Source organism: Podarcis gaigeae (assembly GCF_964106915.1).
Source record: "Podarcis gaigeae genome assembly, chromosome: Z".
In the NCBI taxonomy this organism is placed as follows: domain Eukaryota; kingdom Metazoa; phylum Chordata; class Lepidosauria; order Squamata; family Lacertidae; genus Podarcis; species Podarcis gaigeae.
In genome coordinates this window covers 17,364,611-17,381,820 of record NC_139691.1, presented here as the reverse complement: position 1 = coordinate 17,381,820, position 17,210 = coordinate 17,364,611, and the positions used below count along the sequence as shown (strand labels likewise).

The 17,210-nt window shown below is 45.2% G+C and overlaps 2 protein-coding genes across 10 annotated transcripts in view; one reads left to right on the top strand and one right to left on the bottom strand.

Moving 5' to 3' along the window:
- Positions 1-13,160, top strand: part of FAM163B (family with sequence similarity 163 member B) — a 49,483-nt gene extending 36,323 nt beyond the window's left edge. For 2 of the 3 annotated variants that reach the window (XM_083722637.1, XM_083722636.1), the window contains exons 2-4: positions 4,143-4,240; positions 6,893-7,008; positions 8,011-13,160. In XM_083722637.1, the coding sequence (XP_083578763.1) occupies positions 6,916-7,008; positions 8,011-8,424 (507 nt within the window). In that variant the 5' untranslated portion in view covers positions 4,143-4,240; positions 6,893-6,915 and the 3' untranslated portion in view covers positions 8,425-13,160. The remainder of the gene's footprint in view (positions 1-4,142; positions 4,241-6,892; positions 7,009-8,010) is intronic. The other variant, XM_083722638.1, reaches the window with a different exon arrangement.
- Positions 13,161-14,249: 1,089 nt separating this feature from the next.
- Positions 14,250-17,210, bottom strand: part of ADAMTSL2 (ADAMTS like 2) — a 38,850-nt gene continuing 35,889 nt past the window's right edge. For all 7 annotated transcript variants that reach the window (XM_083722125.1, XM_083722126.1, XM_083722130.1 and 4 more), the window contains 2 exons: positions 16,491-16,635; positions 14,250-16,070 (listed from right to left, as the gene is read on the bottom strand). In XM_083722125.1, the coding sequence (XP_083578251.1) occupies positions 15,952-16,070; positions 16,491-16,635 (264 nt within the window). In that variant the 3' untranslated portion in view covers positions 14,250-15,951. The remainder of the gene's footprint in view (positions 16,071-16,490; positions 16,636-17,210) is intronic.

Sequence of the window (17,210 nt, the reverse complement as noted above, 5' to 3'; positions counted from 1 at the left end):
GCAAAAAAAGGAAAGTGAGAGGTATAACATGAGTAGCCAATAGTTGCAGGGTGAATGTTGGGCAGGCCATAGCTCAGAATGAGCTCAGTCTTGCAAGAGAGGTAAAGAAAGAAAATATTTAAAAGGTTTCTTAGCTTATGTTTTCAGCAAGAGGAAGAACAAGCAAGTGGTAGGTCCTCTGCATGGAGAAGATGGAGAAATGCTATTGGATGACAGAAAAGACGGAGCTGCTCAACACCTACCTTGCCTCTGTCTTCAGGCTCAACCTGCTGATAGCAGAATAAAAGATGCTAGGAGGGAGCTGCAGCCCAAGAGGAAGCAAGGAGACACCTAGCTACTTTAAATGAAGTAGGGCCTGATGAGCAGCACGCAAGGGTGCTAAAGGAGCGTTCAGGTGTATTTTCAGAGCCTCAATCTGTAATCTTTGAGAATTCTTGGAGAACAGGTGAGGTCCCTGCATACTGGAGGCAGGCAAATGTCCCCATCTTCTAAAAAGGGGTGGGTGGAGAAGACTCGGGTAACTTCTGACCGGTCAGCTTGATGTCATTATCAGGAAAGGTCCCATAACAAATAATTAAACAGTTGGTCTGTGAGCACTTAGAAAAGAATGTTGTGATTACTAAGATATAAGATGGATTTCTCAAAAGCACCTCACAGCTAATTAATCTCATTTCTTTCCTTTTTTATAGTATTTCAAGCTTGGGGAAATGCTATGGATGTAGTGTATCTTGCAGTAGTGTGCAGTGAAATTTTTCATAAGGAAACAGTTGGAGCCAGAGGTGCCAGCTTGTCAGAGTGATGGGGGGGGGGGGGGAGGAAACAATGTTGCGCATGTGAGCATCCTAAGCTGGGCAGAAGCTTACTGGGCTTTGGGAAGTAGGCACAAGGGGAACATTTAGGGGACTAGATATCTTGATTTCATTAATGCTTTTGACAAAGTCCCACATGATATTCTTGCAGAGATGCTGGTAGAATGTGGTCTGGATGTGGTAACTGTTAGGTGGGTTTGTACCTGGTTGACTTACCGAACCCAAAGAGTGCTCACTAATGGTTCTTCATCATCCAGGAGAAAACTGACAAGTGGGGTGCCGCAGGTTTCTGTCCTGGGCCCGTTGTTCAATGTCTTTACAAACATATTGGCTGAAGATATTGAGGGGATGCTCATCAAATTTGCAGAGGACACCAAACTGGGAGGAGTAACTTATGTTGCAGAAGACAGAATCAGGATTTAGGATTGTGGTAGATTTTTAAGTCAAACCTAACAATGAATATCTGTGCTGGTTAGTAAATGAAGAGATTAAGGACCACAGTGCTGTAATTTGCTAGAAAATGCTTGGTTAGGTTATGTCCCCTCACCTTCGAAAGTAATGGTTGTTTCCTGTTCTTTTCTCTCACTATCTGTCTCTTTCTCTCTCTCTCTTTAACCATGTAACTGAGCAGACATCTGAGGTTGGGGCTTCAGACTCAGATTGCGTGCTTGAGACCAACTTCTATATTTTGTAACCAAGAATACTTTGCCTCTGTTGTTTCTGCTGTAACATTGAACAATGCATGAGTGAGACCTCTGATTACTGTAAGTAAAGCATTTCAACTTACTTAAGGTTGTTGTCTATTCATTCTGAGAGGGGTAGAAGTGGGGGAGCACTTTGTCAGTGCTTCATACTGGGATAGTTAAAAATCTAAAAACCTGTATTTCCTGCACTTTGCAAAAGCTGCACCTACTTCTGTTTTAAACTTTGTGGCTGGGGGGCAGCAGCTGTTGGCAAAAGGGTGAGTCAAGCCCTGCACTTTTTTGAATAAAGGCAGTCAGCCATTTTTTTCTTTTGCAGTTTCCTACACATGTGGGAAGGGACGCAGGTGGTGCTGTGGGTTAAACCACAGAGCCTAGGACTTGCCGATCAGAAGGACGGCAGCTTGAATCCCTGCGACGGGGTGAGCTCCTGTTGCTCAGTCCCTGCTCCTGCCAACCTAGCAGTTCGAAAGCACGTCAAAGTGCAAGTAGATAAATAGGTACCGCTCCGGCGGGAAGGTAAATGGCGTTTCCGTGAGCTGCTCTGGTTCGCCAGAAGTGGCTTAGTCATGCTGGTCACATGACTCGGAAGCTGTATGCCAGCTCCCTCGGCCAATAAAGCGAGATGAGCGCTGCAACCCCACAGTCGGTCACGACTGGACCTAATGGTCAGGGGTCCCTTTACCTTTACCTTTACACATGTGGGACTTCAGGGTTAACCTGGTCTTCCCCAGTTATTTCCCAGCATAAGGTTATGGTGGCCCAGAGTGAGAATAAATCCCAGAGTTGTGAAAGCATTTTGCAGAGACTTTTGACCTTTTTGGGTGATTTTTTAGGCTTGATTTTAAAGTGCACTCAGAGAGATTGTATTTCTTAGCCTCAAGGTGAAGGAGAAGCTTTTCCAGGCAATCTTTTGTTTGCTTTGTTTCTATTGTGAGTGGATAAACTCACCCCTCATTTGTCTATCTACTCCTCTAATGCAAAGCAGTTATACTAAAGGATTCTTATTCTCCTCGGTGCTTTTTGGGGGGGGGGGTTAGCAAAGAGGATTAAATAATTTTATTTTACTTTTGGAGATTTTGAGAATGTTTTATTTTTTTGTGATTTTCCCTATTTTTATTTTGGAATATTTTTCCTTTCTCTCCCCCCCCCCACCTTTTTGGGAATTTTTCCATTTTTGATTTTTCTAAACTGGATAGCAGGAATTCCATTGTTGAGGAAAGTCTCAAATTACCTAAGCTTACACGAAGCAATTTCATCCAATGGAAAAGACAATTAGAAGCCAAACATGATATGAAAGCTATTTTATAATGTATTGAGAAAGCGAAACCTAGTGAGGACAAAGCCTCAAAGGAGTGGGAACAAAAGAATAAATTGATGGTGCCTATCATTCTGGATAGTATTTCAGAGACCCAAATGGTTCACACAAAAAGAGATGATACAGCTGCTCAGGTGCTTGAAAAGTTGCAAAAAGCACTTGGATTCACAAGCAAGGGGTTCCCATCATGCCTGGGTGAGAAATCTATTTAAATTAAAACTTGAAGCCAAGAAGGATTGTGATAGTCACATGACAGAGTTCCTAACCATTATTGAAAAGCTGGAATCTAAACAATACAAAATGGATGAGGAACAGAAAGTTTGCTATTTCTTGAGGTCACTAGGACCTAAATTTCAAAACTCTCATGGATGACGAGCCAAACCTAAGGCTAGCAGATGTGACTGAGCACCTGAGAGAGAAAAGTGTGGAGAGGAGAGCAAGCTTCCCAGCCAGGGATACAAGACAAACTATGCGTCTCAGTCCCAAAGGAGAGCCAAGGCTACACTCAGAAAAACTGTTTGCTTCAAATACAGCAAAGAAGGTCACATTTCCAGATTTTTGTGTGTGATGCCCCAATTCAGGAAGAGCCCCTGCATTTAAGCAAGCAAGCCAAAGTAAGGGGAGCAAAGAAAAGAAAAGGGCCTTTGTTTGCAAGAGAAGAATCTAACTGTAAACAAAATCAAGTAGATGATTAATCTACTAACGTGTGTGTGTGTAAATCTTTGGAGGCATTAACAATATTGACCCATCAGTGGATGGCAATACCCAAGCTGCAGATGGCAAAACCATAACAATATGTGGTGCAGGTGCAGGAACCTCAAACTGCAAGCTAAGCAATCTACTGAGAGAGAATCCTGTGGAACAGGTCCTGTTTGAATTGCAGCATGTTCAATGTATCCACCTTGGACAGAAAAAAAATGGTTTCTGTGTGCAGTTTGAAGACTGAAGATGCCAGGTGACCGGAGATGGTGACTAATATCACAGAACCTCAGAAGTCTGAAGCAGACCCAGAGCTCTGGCACAGAAGGCTTGGCCACAAGCCATTAGGGAACTGAAATGCAAGGAGCTTGCAAGAGGGGAGAAGGTATTCCAGAGTGCACCAACTGCAATGAAGTGCGTAAGTTGCCTAACTGAGAAAAGTGTTAAACCGTTTCCCCCTCACCCCTTATATACTCAACAAAGAAGCACCAGAGTGCTTGATGTAGTCTATAGTGATGTATGTGGTCCACTGAGTGTTCCCTTGCTAGGGAAAAATGAGTACGTTTTATTTTTTCTAGATGACTTTTCAGGATACTGTGTTCTGTACCTCCTCAGGGAGAAAAGTGAGACAGTGGATATGTTCAGAAAGTACCTCGCCATGGTGAGCAACAAGTTGCAGAGGGAAACTACAACTCTCATGAACGACAACAGTGGTGAGTTTACTTCAAAGCACATGAGAACCCTCCTGGAAGAGGAAGCCATTACACATGGGAGGAGTCTTAGTCACACCCCACAACAGAGCTCAGTAGCTGATACAGAGTTTATGGAGATGACCTGATGCATGCTGAGTGATGCTGGCCTCCTCAAATGCATGTGGGGAGCTGCAGTAGCCACTGCAGGGTATCTCCAGAACAGACTGCGGAGGCAGCATGCACACCTTTTGAGCTTTGACATGGAAGTGTACTTAACCTATCACACAGGCATATATTTGGCAGCATTGCCTATATACCCAAAGAGAATAAGCAAGCTGAACTCCAGGGTAGAATGAGAAACTATGCTAAGATATACTTCTGGAGGCAAAGGTTACAGAGTTATGGACTTAGAAGTAGGAAAGGTTAGTGCAAGAAGAGTGGTTCATTTTGATGAGCACAGTGAACAGTAAAATGTTTTTTCTGGGCAGTGAGAGGAAGAGACACAAGACCTCATGTACTTTCCTGAATTGATATACAATAGGCCAGGTCTGCCTTCTACTGTCACACCAGCTAGCACTGATTATGAACAGGAAAAAGAAGCAGAGGAACAGATTCCAAGTAGCAGCAATACTACAGGTGCCTGCACTGGAGGGCGATGAGGATGCTGAGGCGGCTGCAGACACTCATCGAGACCCAGCAAAAGTATCCCAGCTCCATGATTGTCCTACATCGCAAGGTCTGCACAACTCCACCTGGGAAGAGATTAAGCAGATGCCAACTGCTGAACAGAGGAGAAGCCTTAAGATACGTTTACTATGAATGCTCAAGCGATGGAATGTTTGCTCTTCACACAGGAACTCCCGGGTTCAATCTTCAGGAAGGACTGGGCAAGGCCCCCTACCTGAAGCCCGGAAGAGTTGCTGCCGGTCAGCGTTGACAATACTCAGCTAGATGGGCCAATGATCTGACTCGAGAATAGGCAGCTTGCAATGTATATCTGTGTCTGAGAGTGCCAGATATTGTTCTTGGATAAAGGGGAGGCATCTTTTCTCCTGCATGTAGCATCTGCCTGATGTGGCATTCAAGTCTGAGAGGAGGTGCAGAGCCCTGAATAAAATCCAAAATAAAGCCGAGAAGAGCATGGGCCTGGCTCCCTCACTCCCCATGGGGCCACCTCCTTTCCCGTACACCTGCTTGCAAGGCGGCCTCTTACAGAGGCCTCCAAGTTCCAGAGTGCCTGTCTAACGGGTTCGTTAGCTGTCGCAGATTCCAGCCAGCTGGCACTGCAAGGTGGGCTGGAGGCACCGGCGGGTGTTTCTGCAGAGCTTCGCCACCGTCTGCACAGATTTAGAAAGGTTGTGTCTGTGGGGAAAGAGCTTGGCATCCTCTGCTTGAAAATTAAAAGGATGAAAGAGACCCCTTCTTATTCTGAGGCTCTGCCACCAAGGAACAACAGAAGCTTCCTCTACTCTGTCAGTGGTTTGAGTGATTGATTGATTGATTGATTGATTGGTCAGTTGGTTGGTCGGTTGGTTGCATTTATAGCCCACTTTTTCCTCCAAGGAGCTCAAGTGGGCAAACATGGTTCTCCTCATTTAATCCCCACAACAACCCTGGCAGGTTAGGATGAGAGGCAATAGCTGTGACCAAGGGCATCCAGTGGCCAAGAAGGGATTTGAACTGGTCTCTCCCAGGTCACTTTAGCCACTATACTGTACTAGCTGTGATTTTTATTATTTTTATTGATGGGGAACAGGATCTGGTTGCCAGGCCAATTCTGACAGATAGGTGGGGCTGCCCAGCTTTCAACCACTGGAACGTGGGCGCAATTGTTATCATATGGCACAGCCTGGCTTGGACTGTACCACGGCAGGCTGGAGAAGACTTACATGTAAAAACCTCACTGCACCCAGAGCTCCCTCACCCTTGTACTCCCTGCTCCATGAGGTTTTTTTGGTCATAAAGACATGAGAAGAGCCCTGCTAGATCAGACCAATGGCCCATCTAGTCCAGTATCCTGGTTTCACAGGAGTCAACCTGATACTCATTATGGGAAGTCCCCAAGCAAGACCTGAGCACAAAAGCACTGTCCCCTCCTGTAGTTTCCAGCAGCTGAAGCATTTCTGCCTCCAAGCGTGGAGGCAGAGCACAGCCATTGCCCTCTTTGGAAGCCATCCAAGTTGGTGGCCATCACTGCCTACTGTGGGAGGGAGTTCCACAGTTTAACTTGTGTTCTGCATGAAGAAGTCGTAGAATCATAGAACTGTAGAGTTGGAAGGGACGTTGGAAGGGTCATCTAGCGCAACCCCATGCAATGCAGGAAACTCAACTAAAGCATCCGTTACAGATGGCCATCCAACCTCTGCTTCAAAGCTTTCAATGAAGGAGAGTCATTTCTTTTATCTGTCTTGAAATTTCCCGCATTCAGCTTGATTGGAAGTCCAGGAGTTCTAGTGCTGGGACAGAGGGAGGAAAACATAACACAGAGGAAATGAAGGGTGGAGGGCACATGGCCTGAGAGTTGTACCCTGTGCAGAGATCCAGGCACACGCCGTCGGAAAATCTCACCGCTACCCCAATCACTGAGGCCACTACTCTGGCCTCAAGCTGCAGTAACTACTCTGTTGCCTGAACGTCTGGCTCCTAACTCTTTACACCTCTTGTGTCTTCCAGGGTGTTAATGGAGAAGAGGTCGAATGACAGCCGGGACTGTGGTCATCACAGGCGGAATATTAGCGACTGTCATATTACTGTGTATCATAGCAGTTCTCTGCTATTGTAGGCTTCAGGTATTTCAATTATAAAAGTCTGCGGGGAGAAGGGGTTTTAAAGGAGAAGAGGCAAAGGTGGGTGAAGCAACAGGTGACCACAGAGCTATGAATTTCAGGATGGTGTAATGATCTTTCCAGGGAACTGTAGCTGTGAGGGGAAGAGGGGAATCTCCTAACAACTGTCAGTAACCTTATCAAACTACATTTCTTAGGATTCTTGGAGTGGGGGGGGGGGCATGGCTGTTTAAAGGGGTATAATAGTGCTTCAAGGCTTAGGCCCAGGCTCTCTGCAGGAATGTATTCTCCCATACAAACCCGCCTGAGCTCTGAGTAGCCCTTTGTTCAGACCCACCTTGGTGGGGATGCAGGAAAGGGCCTTCTTGGAATTCCTTCCCTTGAGAAGCCAGGCGAGCTCCTTCTTTGCTCTCCTTCCACTGGCAGGTGAAGATTGTTTTATTCCAACAGGCCTTTAAGAACTGACTGCTTTTTTAAGGGCTAATAATAGTGCTGTGCTATTTTTGCTATCTGTATTTTGATAGAGTTGTTTTTATATTGTTTAGATTCTATTAGAATTTAATTACTTTTAAATTATTTTCTTCTATATGTTTTTAACTTTTTTTTGCATTTTATCTCCGTTGTTTTAGTTTGTGTAAGCCACATTGAGCCCCAGTGTGGGGGAAAAGTGGGATAAAAAATATTATTATTATTATTATTATTATTATTATTATTATTATCGTTATTGTTATTACTGCTGTGTACACAATATACATTTAAAGCACATTCAAAGTTCATTCTTTCCTTCAAATAATTCTAGGACCTGTAGTTACAATTCCCACCAAACGTTAACAAACTACAGCTCCCAGAATTCTTTGAGCATGGGCAGCAGGAGCGATGTGCTTGCTTGGAGTTTTTGTGGATGTCGTGGGAAAGCATCAATGTCAACCTGAAAGGGAGACATGGTGAGACGTACAGCCACCTTCTCATCAAATCCCTGCCTCTTCCCCCCTTTGCCTCCCCCAGTATTACTGCTGCAAGAAGGAGGAGTCCGAAGAGGACGGAGATGAACCAGACTTTGGCATGGATTCCCACATCCCGCCTCTCCACTGCAACCGCAACGTGGCTCTGACGAACGGCCCATCCTTGTACCGATCTTCCTCCTCCCCCTACAAGAAGCAATCCCAGTGCCGGACAGTATGCCCCAACTGCTCACACTATGAGCCGCCCACCTTCTTCCTCCAGGAGCCAGAGGAGGAGGAGGAGGAAGAGGAGGAGGAGGTCCAGAATGGGGGCGACCTCATCAACTACAAGGCCATCAGCCAGGAAGACCTGGAGCTGCCCCTCAACATGAGTGGCCTCCAGGCCCTCAACCCCAACCGCCTCTCAGCCATGCGGGAGGCTTTCTCCCGCAGCCGCAGCATCAGCACGGATGTCTAATGAGTGCCAGCAGCCGTCACCCGCAGCTCGACGGTGGGTAACGTTGGTGGCATACATATCCTGCTGATTCCTGCATTGTAAGGGGTTGGACCAGATGATCCTTTGAGTCTCTTCCACCTCTCTAATTCTTTGGTTCTGTGAAAGGGTGTTTCCCCTCCCCCTTCCCTAAATACCCTTGTGGCTTAAAAATAATAACATGGCGTCACTCTTTTACAGGACAAAAAAAAAAATACCCACAGAGAGTCTTTTAAAAATGATGAATGTATTTATATGTTAACGATGGATAATTATCTATATACCTATTAAATAATGCACTGTATAAAGGGGAGGAGGGAGAATTAATAGATTTGATGGGTGCATATAGGTTTTCTAAAGTTTAGTGTTGACAATAGTTTCTTTTATATCTATATATAGCTATAGATAGATATAGATAGATACATACAGCGGTACCTCGTGTTACGTACTTAATCCGTTCTGGAAGTCTGTTTGTAACAGGAAACCGCTCATAACATGAGGCGCACTTTCTCTAATGGTGCCTCCCACTACGGCCGCGCCACTGGAGCGCGACTTCTGCTCGCATCCCAGGGCAAAGGTCACAACAAGGGGCATCTACTTCCAGGTTAGCAGAGTGCGTAACCTGCAGCATTTATAAGGGGGATGGTACATAACACGAGGTGTCACTGTATATATATAGATAGATATATATAGATACAGTGGTACCTCGGGTTAAGTACTTAATTCGTTCTGGAGGTCCGCATTTAACCTGAAACTGTTCTTAACCTGAAGCACCACTTTAGCTAATGGGGCCTCCTGCTGCTGCCACGCCGCCGGAGCAAAATTCCTGTTCTCATCCTGAAGCCAAGTTCTTAACCTGAAGCACTATTTCTGGGTTAGCGGAGTCTGTAACCTGAAGCGTCTGTAACCCGAGGTACCACTGTATATGAGAAGATTTTGATACAGGGCATCCTTTTGTAAGAGTTAGATTTCCCCCCTTTTCATTTGCTGTCATGAAAGTCTGCAAGTACAAGGCTATGGTGGAGGGGGGGGAGCTCTAGGGCAACCCCATGCTTCATGCTGAATTGCCGCTGTGCCCTCCTTTATTTTCTGACTGGGTGATGTGCGGTTGTTGCCTGCCTTCCTGTGACAACATTTCAGATGTCTTCTAGGACCTTGGCTGGAGACAAATTCAATCTTGCCTTTATTTTATTTTTTACTAAATAACAAGCCACAAATGCCACCCAACCACCTGGCAAATAACCTCACCTCATTAGGACCCACCACCTCCCAGGGAGTAAGCAGGGACTTCTAAAGAAATGACCTCTGGATATTGCCATGAATGAAAAGAAGAAGAACCCGTATTTTGTCAGTTAATGGATTGAGTTTTCCAGTCCTGGTGAGAGGAATCTTTGGCCCTCCAGAAGTTTCTGAACTACAACTCCCATCATCCCTTGGGGTCTCTGGGCATGCTTGCTGGGGCTGATGGGAGTTGTGGTTCAGCAACATCTGGAGGGCCAAAGGCTCTCCACATCTGATTCAACCATACCATTTTAGCACTTTTGACTTTGGTGTGCTCCCATCTTTAAAGAAAACGGGGAGATCTATTATTATTGTCTTGCTTAGCACCATTGTTCTACATCAGAGGTGGGGCGGGAGGGTCAGATGTAGTCCTATAGGTTGTGGAGGCTGGCCTGTTTGCACCAATGGGGGCACTGCTCCATTCACCTCAGTCTAGGAGTGTGCAGCTGTTGCACTCAGTTTGCATTTTAAGGCAAACCTAGCCAATCTGCAATTTCCAACATGATGCACAGCCCAAAACACAGCTATCCTTTGAAATTTGCACTTCTCTGAATTTTGCAATGCAGTTCTCCAGCCAATGTCCAAAAATGCATATACTAGGGTAAAGTGTGCATATAAAAATGTATCTGTCTGTGAAAATGCATTATATTGGGAGAAATTCCTTAGCAACAATATATATGTTAGGAAAAACCGCATACACATATGTGTATGGTATAAGAATTTTGCACTGGAGTGCTGATGATGTGGAAATGTGGAGAACTGAATTTAAGAGTGGGAAAATGATGGGAAATGAAGATTGACAGGTCTGCACAGCCAGCCAGAACAGGTCTATTAAGGTTTTCTATTTGCCCCCGTTATTCTGCATTAGCTGCAGTTCCCAAACAGTCTTCAAGGTCAGGCCCACATATTGCACATTGCAGCAATCTAACCCAGAGATTTATCAGAGCATGGATCGCTGAAGCCAGGCTCTCTGTCATGCAAGCCATAGAGAAAAATGTGGTGGCATTACTCCAGTACCATGGCTACTCCTTATGCCCAGATTGGTTCTTCCCACTCATGTCCCTTGTCAACTCAATACCGTGTTTCAACACTCGTGAATGGGACATGTGATCAGATTTAAAATGTAATAAACACCTGATGCTAGCACCCCTCTGCAAGGAATTGACAGAGGAGTAGCTGATCATGTAATCTTGTTTGGACAGACAACCTTATACGGGGTCAAGTTCATGTTTCTAATAAAAGCAAAACTATTTTAGGGAAGATCTGCCATTATGTGACCATGTTCTTGCTCTGCAGGATATTACATCGACTTGCCCCTATCCAAAATTTCAGGAACCCTCCCAGAGATGCATGCTTCAATGCAGGGAGCCCCTTGTTACATTGAATCTGTAAGGGGAGAATAGCAAGACTGCAGATAATTTCAGCAAAAGGCAAGGAAACCAGGTTCAGTCAACAGCCATTCACATAATGAGCTCCATCTGGATTTCTTTTCTAATTCCATGGGGTGGGGCATCTTGAATTAAAGCACATTGCTCATACATGAGTTCAAGAAACATTCATTTCACGCGGAGCACAGGCAAAAGAAGTAGCTAGTGTATTGGGCCTTGTCTTCTGGACACTCGGCAATTTGTGGAAGATGGCAAAGAACTGTTTCGTTCAAACAAACATTTGGACTGCATTATAGCTAAAAGTGCACCCTTGAAACAGCTTCAATCAATATTATATTAAATATTATAGAGAGACCCTGCCAATGGTTCGGGATTGAACCAAGAGATTTAAATCAAATAATTTTTTAAAATATTTATTTAAAATAAATAATGAGATTTAAAATAATTAAGTGAGAAGACATCCATCTTGCCTCGGCCTACTTCCTTGAAAATAATGCCCAGCTTGGCAAAATTTCATGCTGTGAGCCTGAAGAGTCTTAATTCCTATGGTCCTCTGTAGTTGCTCTCATCCGAAAACACTCATAAAAAAAAAACTTTGCTCTCATCTGAACGCTCTCATCATAGCCTAAGATCACAACCACACCATATACTTAAAGCACTTCTATAGCTCTTTTAACAGCTATGGCTCCCCCACAAAGAATTCTTGTAGGGTAGCTTGTTAAAGGATGCTGGGAATAGTTGGAACATAGGAGGCTACCTTCTACCCAGTCACTTAACTCAGTATTGTCTGGCTGTGGCGCTCCAGGATTTCAGGCATGAGTCCCTCCCAGATCTACCTGGGGATTGAACCTGGGACCTTCTGCATGCAAAGCGGATGCTCTGCCACTGATCTGCAGTCCTTGTATCTCCACGAGGGGCCTCCTAGCAACTCTCAGCATCCTGAACAAACAGGACCCCCGCCAACTATTATATTGGCTTGAGAGTGGCTTAATTGTATGGTGTGGGTGTGCCCTAGAACACTGGGACCAACTTGTGGCCTTTCAGTCAAAATTAAAGCAGGTCACCTCAGTCCTTCCAAATGAGCAAAGGATCTTGCTTCACAAGCACTTCCGGTTTGAAAGCACAAAGATGGAGACCGTTAGCAATGTCATCCGTTTCCTGGACTTGTAAAACTCCACCCAGGAATAACTTTGCAACGTTCAAGGGACTAACATTCCAATTGGTGGTTTGGGGTTCAAAGCCTTCAAGGTTGTGGAACTTTATAGAGATGGATGTACACAACCTGAAGGGGCGGGTGTGGATGGTTGTCCAAAGTGCAAAATATCTTTCTGCAACATTGACTAGAAACATTGGTATTTTATGTCAATGGGTATTATTATATCAATGGACATGCCAATTCTGTTACTGCTTGGTGTCTTCCCCCCACACCCATTGCCTGCCCCCACAGCCATCCAGTTTGTGACAACATTCAACAGACCGGTGTAGAGTTTGTCTGAGGCCCAGGGGCTAGTCTTGTTAGGATAAAGTTATAAACTCAGACAAAAAAGCAGCTGTTCCCTGGTGGCGCCCCCAGCCAGCTTAGCCCCCTGAGACTCAGGACAAGTGTACCCGGCTACCCACTCCACTCCACCCCACCCCCTGCACGGGCCTGTCTCTCACTATCCTAGGCCATGTCCTGTATGACAAGTTTCCATTTTGCTGTGCTCAGTCTTTGAAGTGATCTGATGTAATTGCAGCTACTTCTACAGAACTCTGGGTAAATTTTGTACAACTCTTCTTAAAACTTGCACTTTTTTCGATGGCATTTTTATTTTCAAAAAGAAAAAAAAGCCATTTGTTGCATTAAAATTGTGGTTGTGTTTATTATCTTCCTATTATTTACTCCGTGCTCATCTCCCCACCCCAACCCCATGGCCCTTCATTGTATATCTTTGAAATTAATTGAAATATTTCATGGATTTTCATTCATTTTGCCTTGTGGTTATCTTGTACAGGCCTTCTGGACTCTTAAGAACAAAAACTTTTAAAAAAATAAACCTATCTTTGACTTTGTTCTCGAGGGAGAAGTGTGCTCTTTTTCATGACACCTGTTTTATTTAAGAGTGGGTCCATTGAAAGTAATGAATCAGACTATTGGTCCATGTAGCTCAGTATTGTTTACACAGAATGGCAGCAGCTCTCCAGGGTTTCAGGCAGGGGGCATTCTCAGTCCTCTCTGCAAATGCTGCCAGGGACTGGATCAGGGTCCTTTAACATGCAGAGCCAATGCTTTACCACTGAATGATGGCCCGTCCCGATTTAAGTTAGCCTGCTAACTTAGTCATGTAAATTATTTTCATTGGATCTCCTTGAGTAGGATTATCGGTATTCTATGTGGTGCACAATATGGCAATCTGAAAATTTCACCTTCCTTCCTTCCTTCCTTCCTTCCTTCCGAGAAGGAAGTTTTCTGGACCACCGTTTGCAAAATATCTGCTAGCTAAGGCTCATGGAATACATCCTTTTAGTGCAAAAAGAAACATCACTCTATTTCAACGGAGCTCAATTTCTCCACGAGGCACTATAAGCAGGACATGCACATAGATGCAAAGGATCATCTTATCAGAGGGCACAATTGCTACCACACTATATTGGAAGTGACTGAATGATGCAGTCAGTCATTCCAACCAGAATGTGGATGGCCCCGGGTTCAGGCCCCAGGTTCAGTCAGTGATCAGGCAATGGGGCAGACGTCCTATCCAAGACCCTGGAGAGCTGCTTCTAGTCAGGGTGTACTTGGTACAAGGCATATGCATATGCAGTCTAAAACCAGGGAGTGTTCTCCCATTATGATTCATAAGCAAGGTGGAGGAAGAGGTCAGCGTCCTTCTATTCATGTGATCAGTTATATAAATTACGGAAGTTGCGTGATTTCGCCACAACAGACAGTGAGATGAATGATGTCATTTTTGGCAGAAGATGAACTGCAGCTGAACGGACACATAATATGATGCCACCTTAATGTCCCTAGAATCCAGAGATCCCAGATTCTAGTATTTGTTGTGGGGGGGGGGGGTAGGGTGCAACATTCATTCTCCTCATTGTTCTTTTAAACCACAATGTCCAAAGCAAAAAGGGCCAAACACCATGAAGACATCAAGCTGGCACTATAAATATGACAACTTTTATTTTAAAATATACTTAATGGGTACAGTTTCTGTGGTTACAGGGATAAAGTTCACTGTTTGTAAACAAATATACTTATTTCTTTATTTATCTTTTAAAAAGAGAGAGAGAGAGCGTGACTCTCTTTGTGATATAAAGTGCTGCTGTTATGTTTTCGTTACTCTACAACTATTGTTGGCTTTATGTCTTTTCTTTTAATTAAAGGACTACACGGTCTGGGATTTGATTACACAATAAAATAAAATAAAAAAATCTCTGAAAACGTAGACACCTACATATTATATCTAATGGGCTTTTTGGCTTAGAGTCGCCTGGGGAGCGTTAAGTTCTGCTCCTTAAGTGCTGAGCTGCTGGGGAATAGTATTGAAAATAGAAGGGAAAGGGACAGCTTACAAGAGGATGAAGTCAAAGAGAGAGGAAGAGGCAGAGAGAGAGAGAGAGAGAGAGAGAGAGAGAGAGAGAGAGATTGTGTTTTAATTACAATGGGGTCAGTCCTGGTGGTGCTGTTTGTGTGTTTAGAAATCTAGAATGTAACCTGTTGGCATCAGTGAGGACCAGCAACTAGGATGGCTTTAAAAGAAGATTAATTTATGGTGGAGAAGAGGATCAGTGGCCACCAACCCTGATGGCTCTGCTCTTTTTCCACTGTGGATACCAGTTGATGAGAGTTGCAAATAGGGAGAGTGCTGATTCGCCTGGCTCCTGCTTGTGGGCTTCCCATTGAGGCATCTGGGCAGTCACTGTTAGAATGGACTAGGTGGCCTTACCCAGCAAAGCTCTTCTTAGCTCTACCTCCACTGTCTGAGGTGGTATGCCTCTGAATACTAGCTTCTGGAAATGCTGAGTGGGGGGAGTTGCTGTTGCACCTGCAGGCATCTGGTTGGCCACTGTGAGAACAGGATGTTGGACTAGATGGGCCACTGACATCACCTAGCAGGAGATGGCAGGAGATTTCTATCTCAGGGATAAAACAGGCATGTGGTGCTTGGCAACAATGCATTTCTGAAAGGAAGTTCCTTTACCTAAGGGGAGGGCCAAGATGGATGGATGGCTGATCCCTGCATTTTAACTGGATGGAACGTATGTCCACCCTGCAAAACGGTAAGCTGGAGAACAAACCACGGTGTTTCAGTCATTACAGCAGTGTGTCAGAATCTCTTTCTCAGCAGCTCCAGATGGAGTGCCTCACCTGATGCTAAGCAGGTCAGGTCAGGGCGCCCCGCGATGCAAACCTGTGTGTAAAATTAGAAAGTGGAAAGAGTGCTCCCAAGGGCCAGGGATGAAAGGGCTATTCTAATTCTGTTCAAATTGCAAAGGAGATGAAGGGGAGGCACAAAAGTTCAAAGACAACATAGCCATTGGAAAACAAGAACTAAAAGGGGGGAAATATTCATGACGTCTTTTTTAAAAACAAAACAAAACGCGACTTTCCTCATGGAGTGGGGGGGTTCTGATCTACAGTAGTAGCAAATGTAACCATGTGTCCCTCCTTTTCCGGAACCCAGGAGGGAGGGGGGAGGTGAAGGAGGTCTCTTGGATTACAGGACCTCCATCTCTTACTCTCCATGTTGTGGCATAATGGGTAGGCAGACAGGCAGGAACTGTCCCAGTTCGCACCTGGCTGCTCCTGTGTCCCGCTGGATGCTCTGGAGAACCACTGGATCCCTTTAGTCCTGTCTTAGGAATGGGGAGCTCGACAGGACCTGCAACAAGCTTTGCTGTAATACCAGTGGCTGCAGAGGTTCACCTTGATGGCCAGAGCACAGTTGGTCCCCGCTTGGTCCTGGCAGCTGTCATCTGCAAGAGACAGGTGAGTGGGGTCAGGTGTGGCATGGAGGAATGCAAGTGGGAATCATCACCTGTCTAGAGAACTCCAAACAACTTCACTTTCAATACAGTGAGCTAGTTTTCCCAGGGCAGTCACAGACATTTAATTTTTGGAGGTGCTCCAAGGAATTCTCTGAGGAATTTCAAAGAGGAACAGGGTAGGATAAGTGCTTTACTTGCAGAAGGTCCTAGGTTTGAACCTTGGCATCTCCAGCTAAAGCTAGGAAAAGACTCCTGACAGAAACCCAGCAATTCACTGCCAGTCAAAAGGCACTCTTGCCCACCAAGAGATTCAAGCCCCACCCCCTGCCACCTGGAGGGGGAAGGCAAGCCTGGAGACTTCAGATCAGATCTGGAAGTCCGGCAACCCTACACCCATCTCCCCCTGACCTGGTGGTTCAGTTGGACAAGGCTGAAGATCGCACGTCTGTTTCCCAACAGGCTTCACGAGAGGGTCACAGCCCCGGACGAGATCCTTCCCCTGGTAACACTTGACATCTCGCATCCTCACGCCAATGCCACAAGTTTTTGTACACTGTGGGCAAGGAAAAGAGGAGAGGTCCGTTTGTTACAACAAGCAGTTTCAGGACTAAGATTCAACCTTTTGAGAAGTATCTGCTCAGAGTAGGCCCACAAATTAATGGACATGATTGGCGTAGGGATGTTGATTGCAAGTCGTCGGCTCTACCTAAGGCCACATTCGTACCATACATTTAAAGCAGTATCATACCACTTAAACTAAATCTCTGAGGATTCTTTGTGGGAGACTCATAGATGTTTAAAGTGGTATCACAGTGTTTTAAATGCATAGTGCCTTGGAGTATACCTGCTTCACAGAATTGTGGCATTTGAAGGAACCCCGCGGGTCAATCTAGTCCAGCACCCTGCAATGCTACAGACCACCTAGCTGTCCTTCACTCTGCTCCCAGCTGGGCAAGGGTTGGTAGGAGTGAGGTGATATTGCTTTAAAATCTGTGGTGTGATTGTGGCCTAAAACTGAGTTGGATGCAACCCATATTTGGGGTGGGGGGGGGACTGCAGAAGAGGGGTTTTTTGGGGGGGAGAATGTTTGGGGAGCCTAATTAACTCCACCTCCAAGAATCCGAAAGC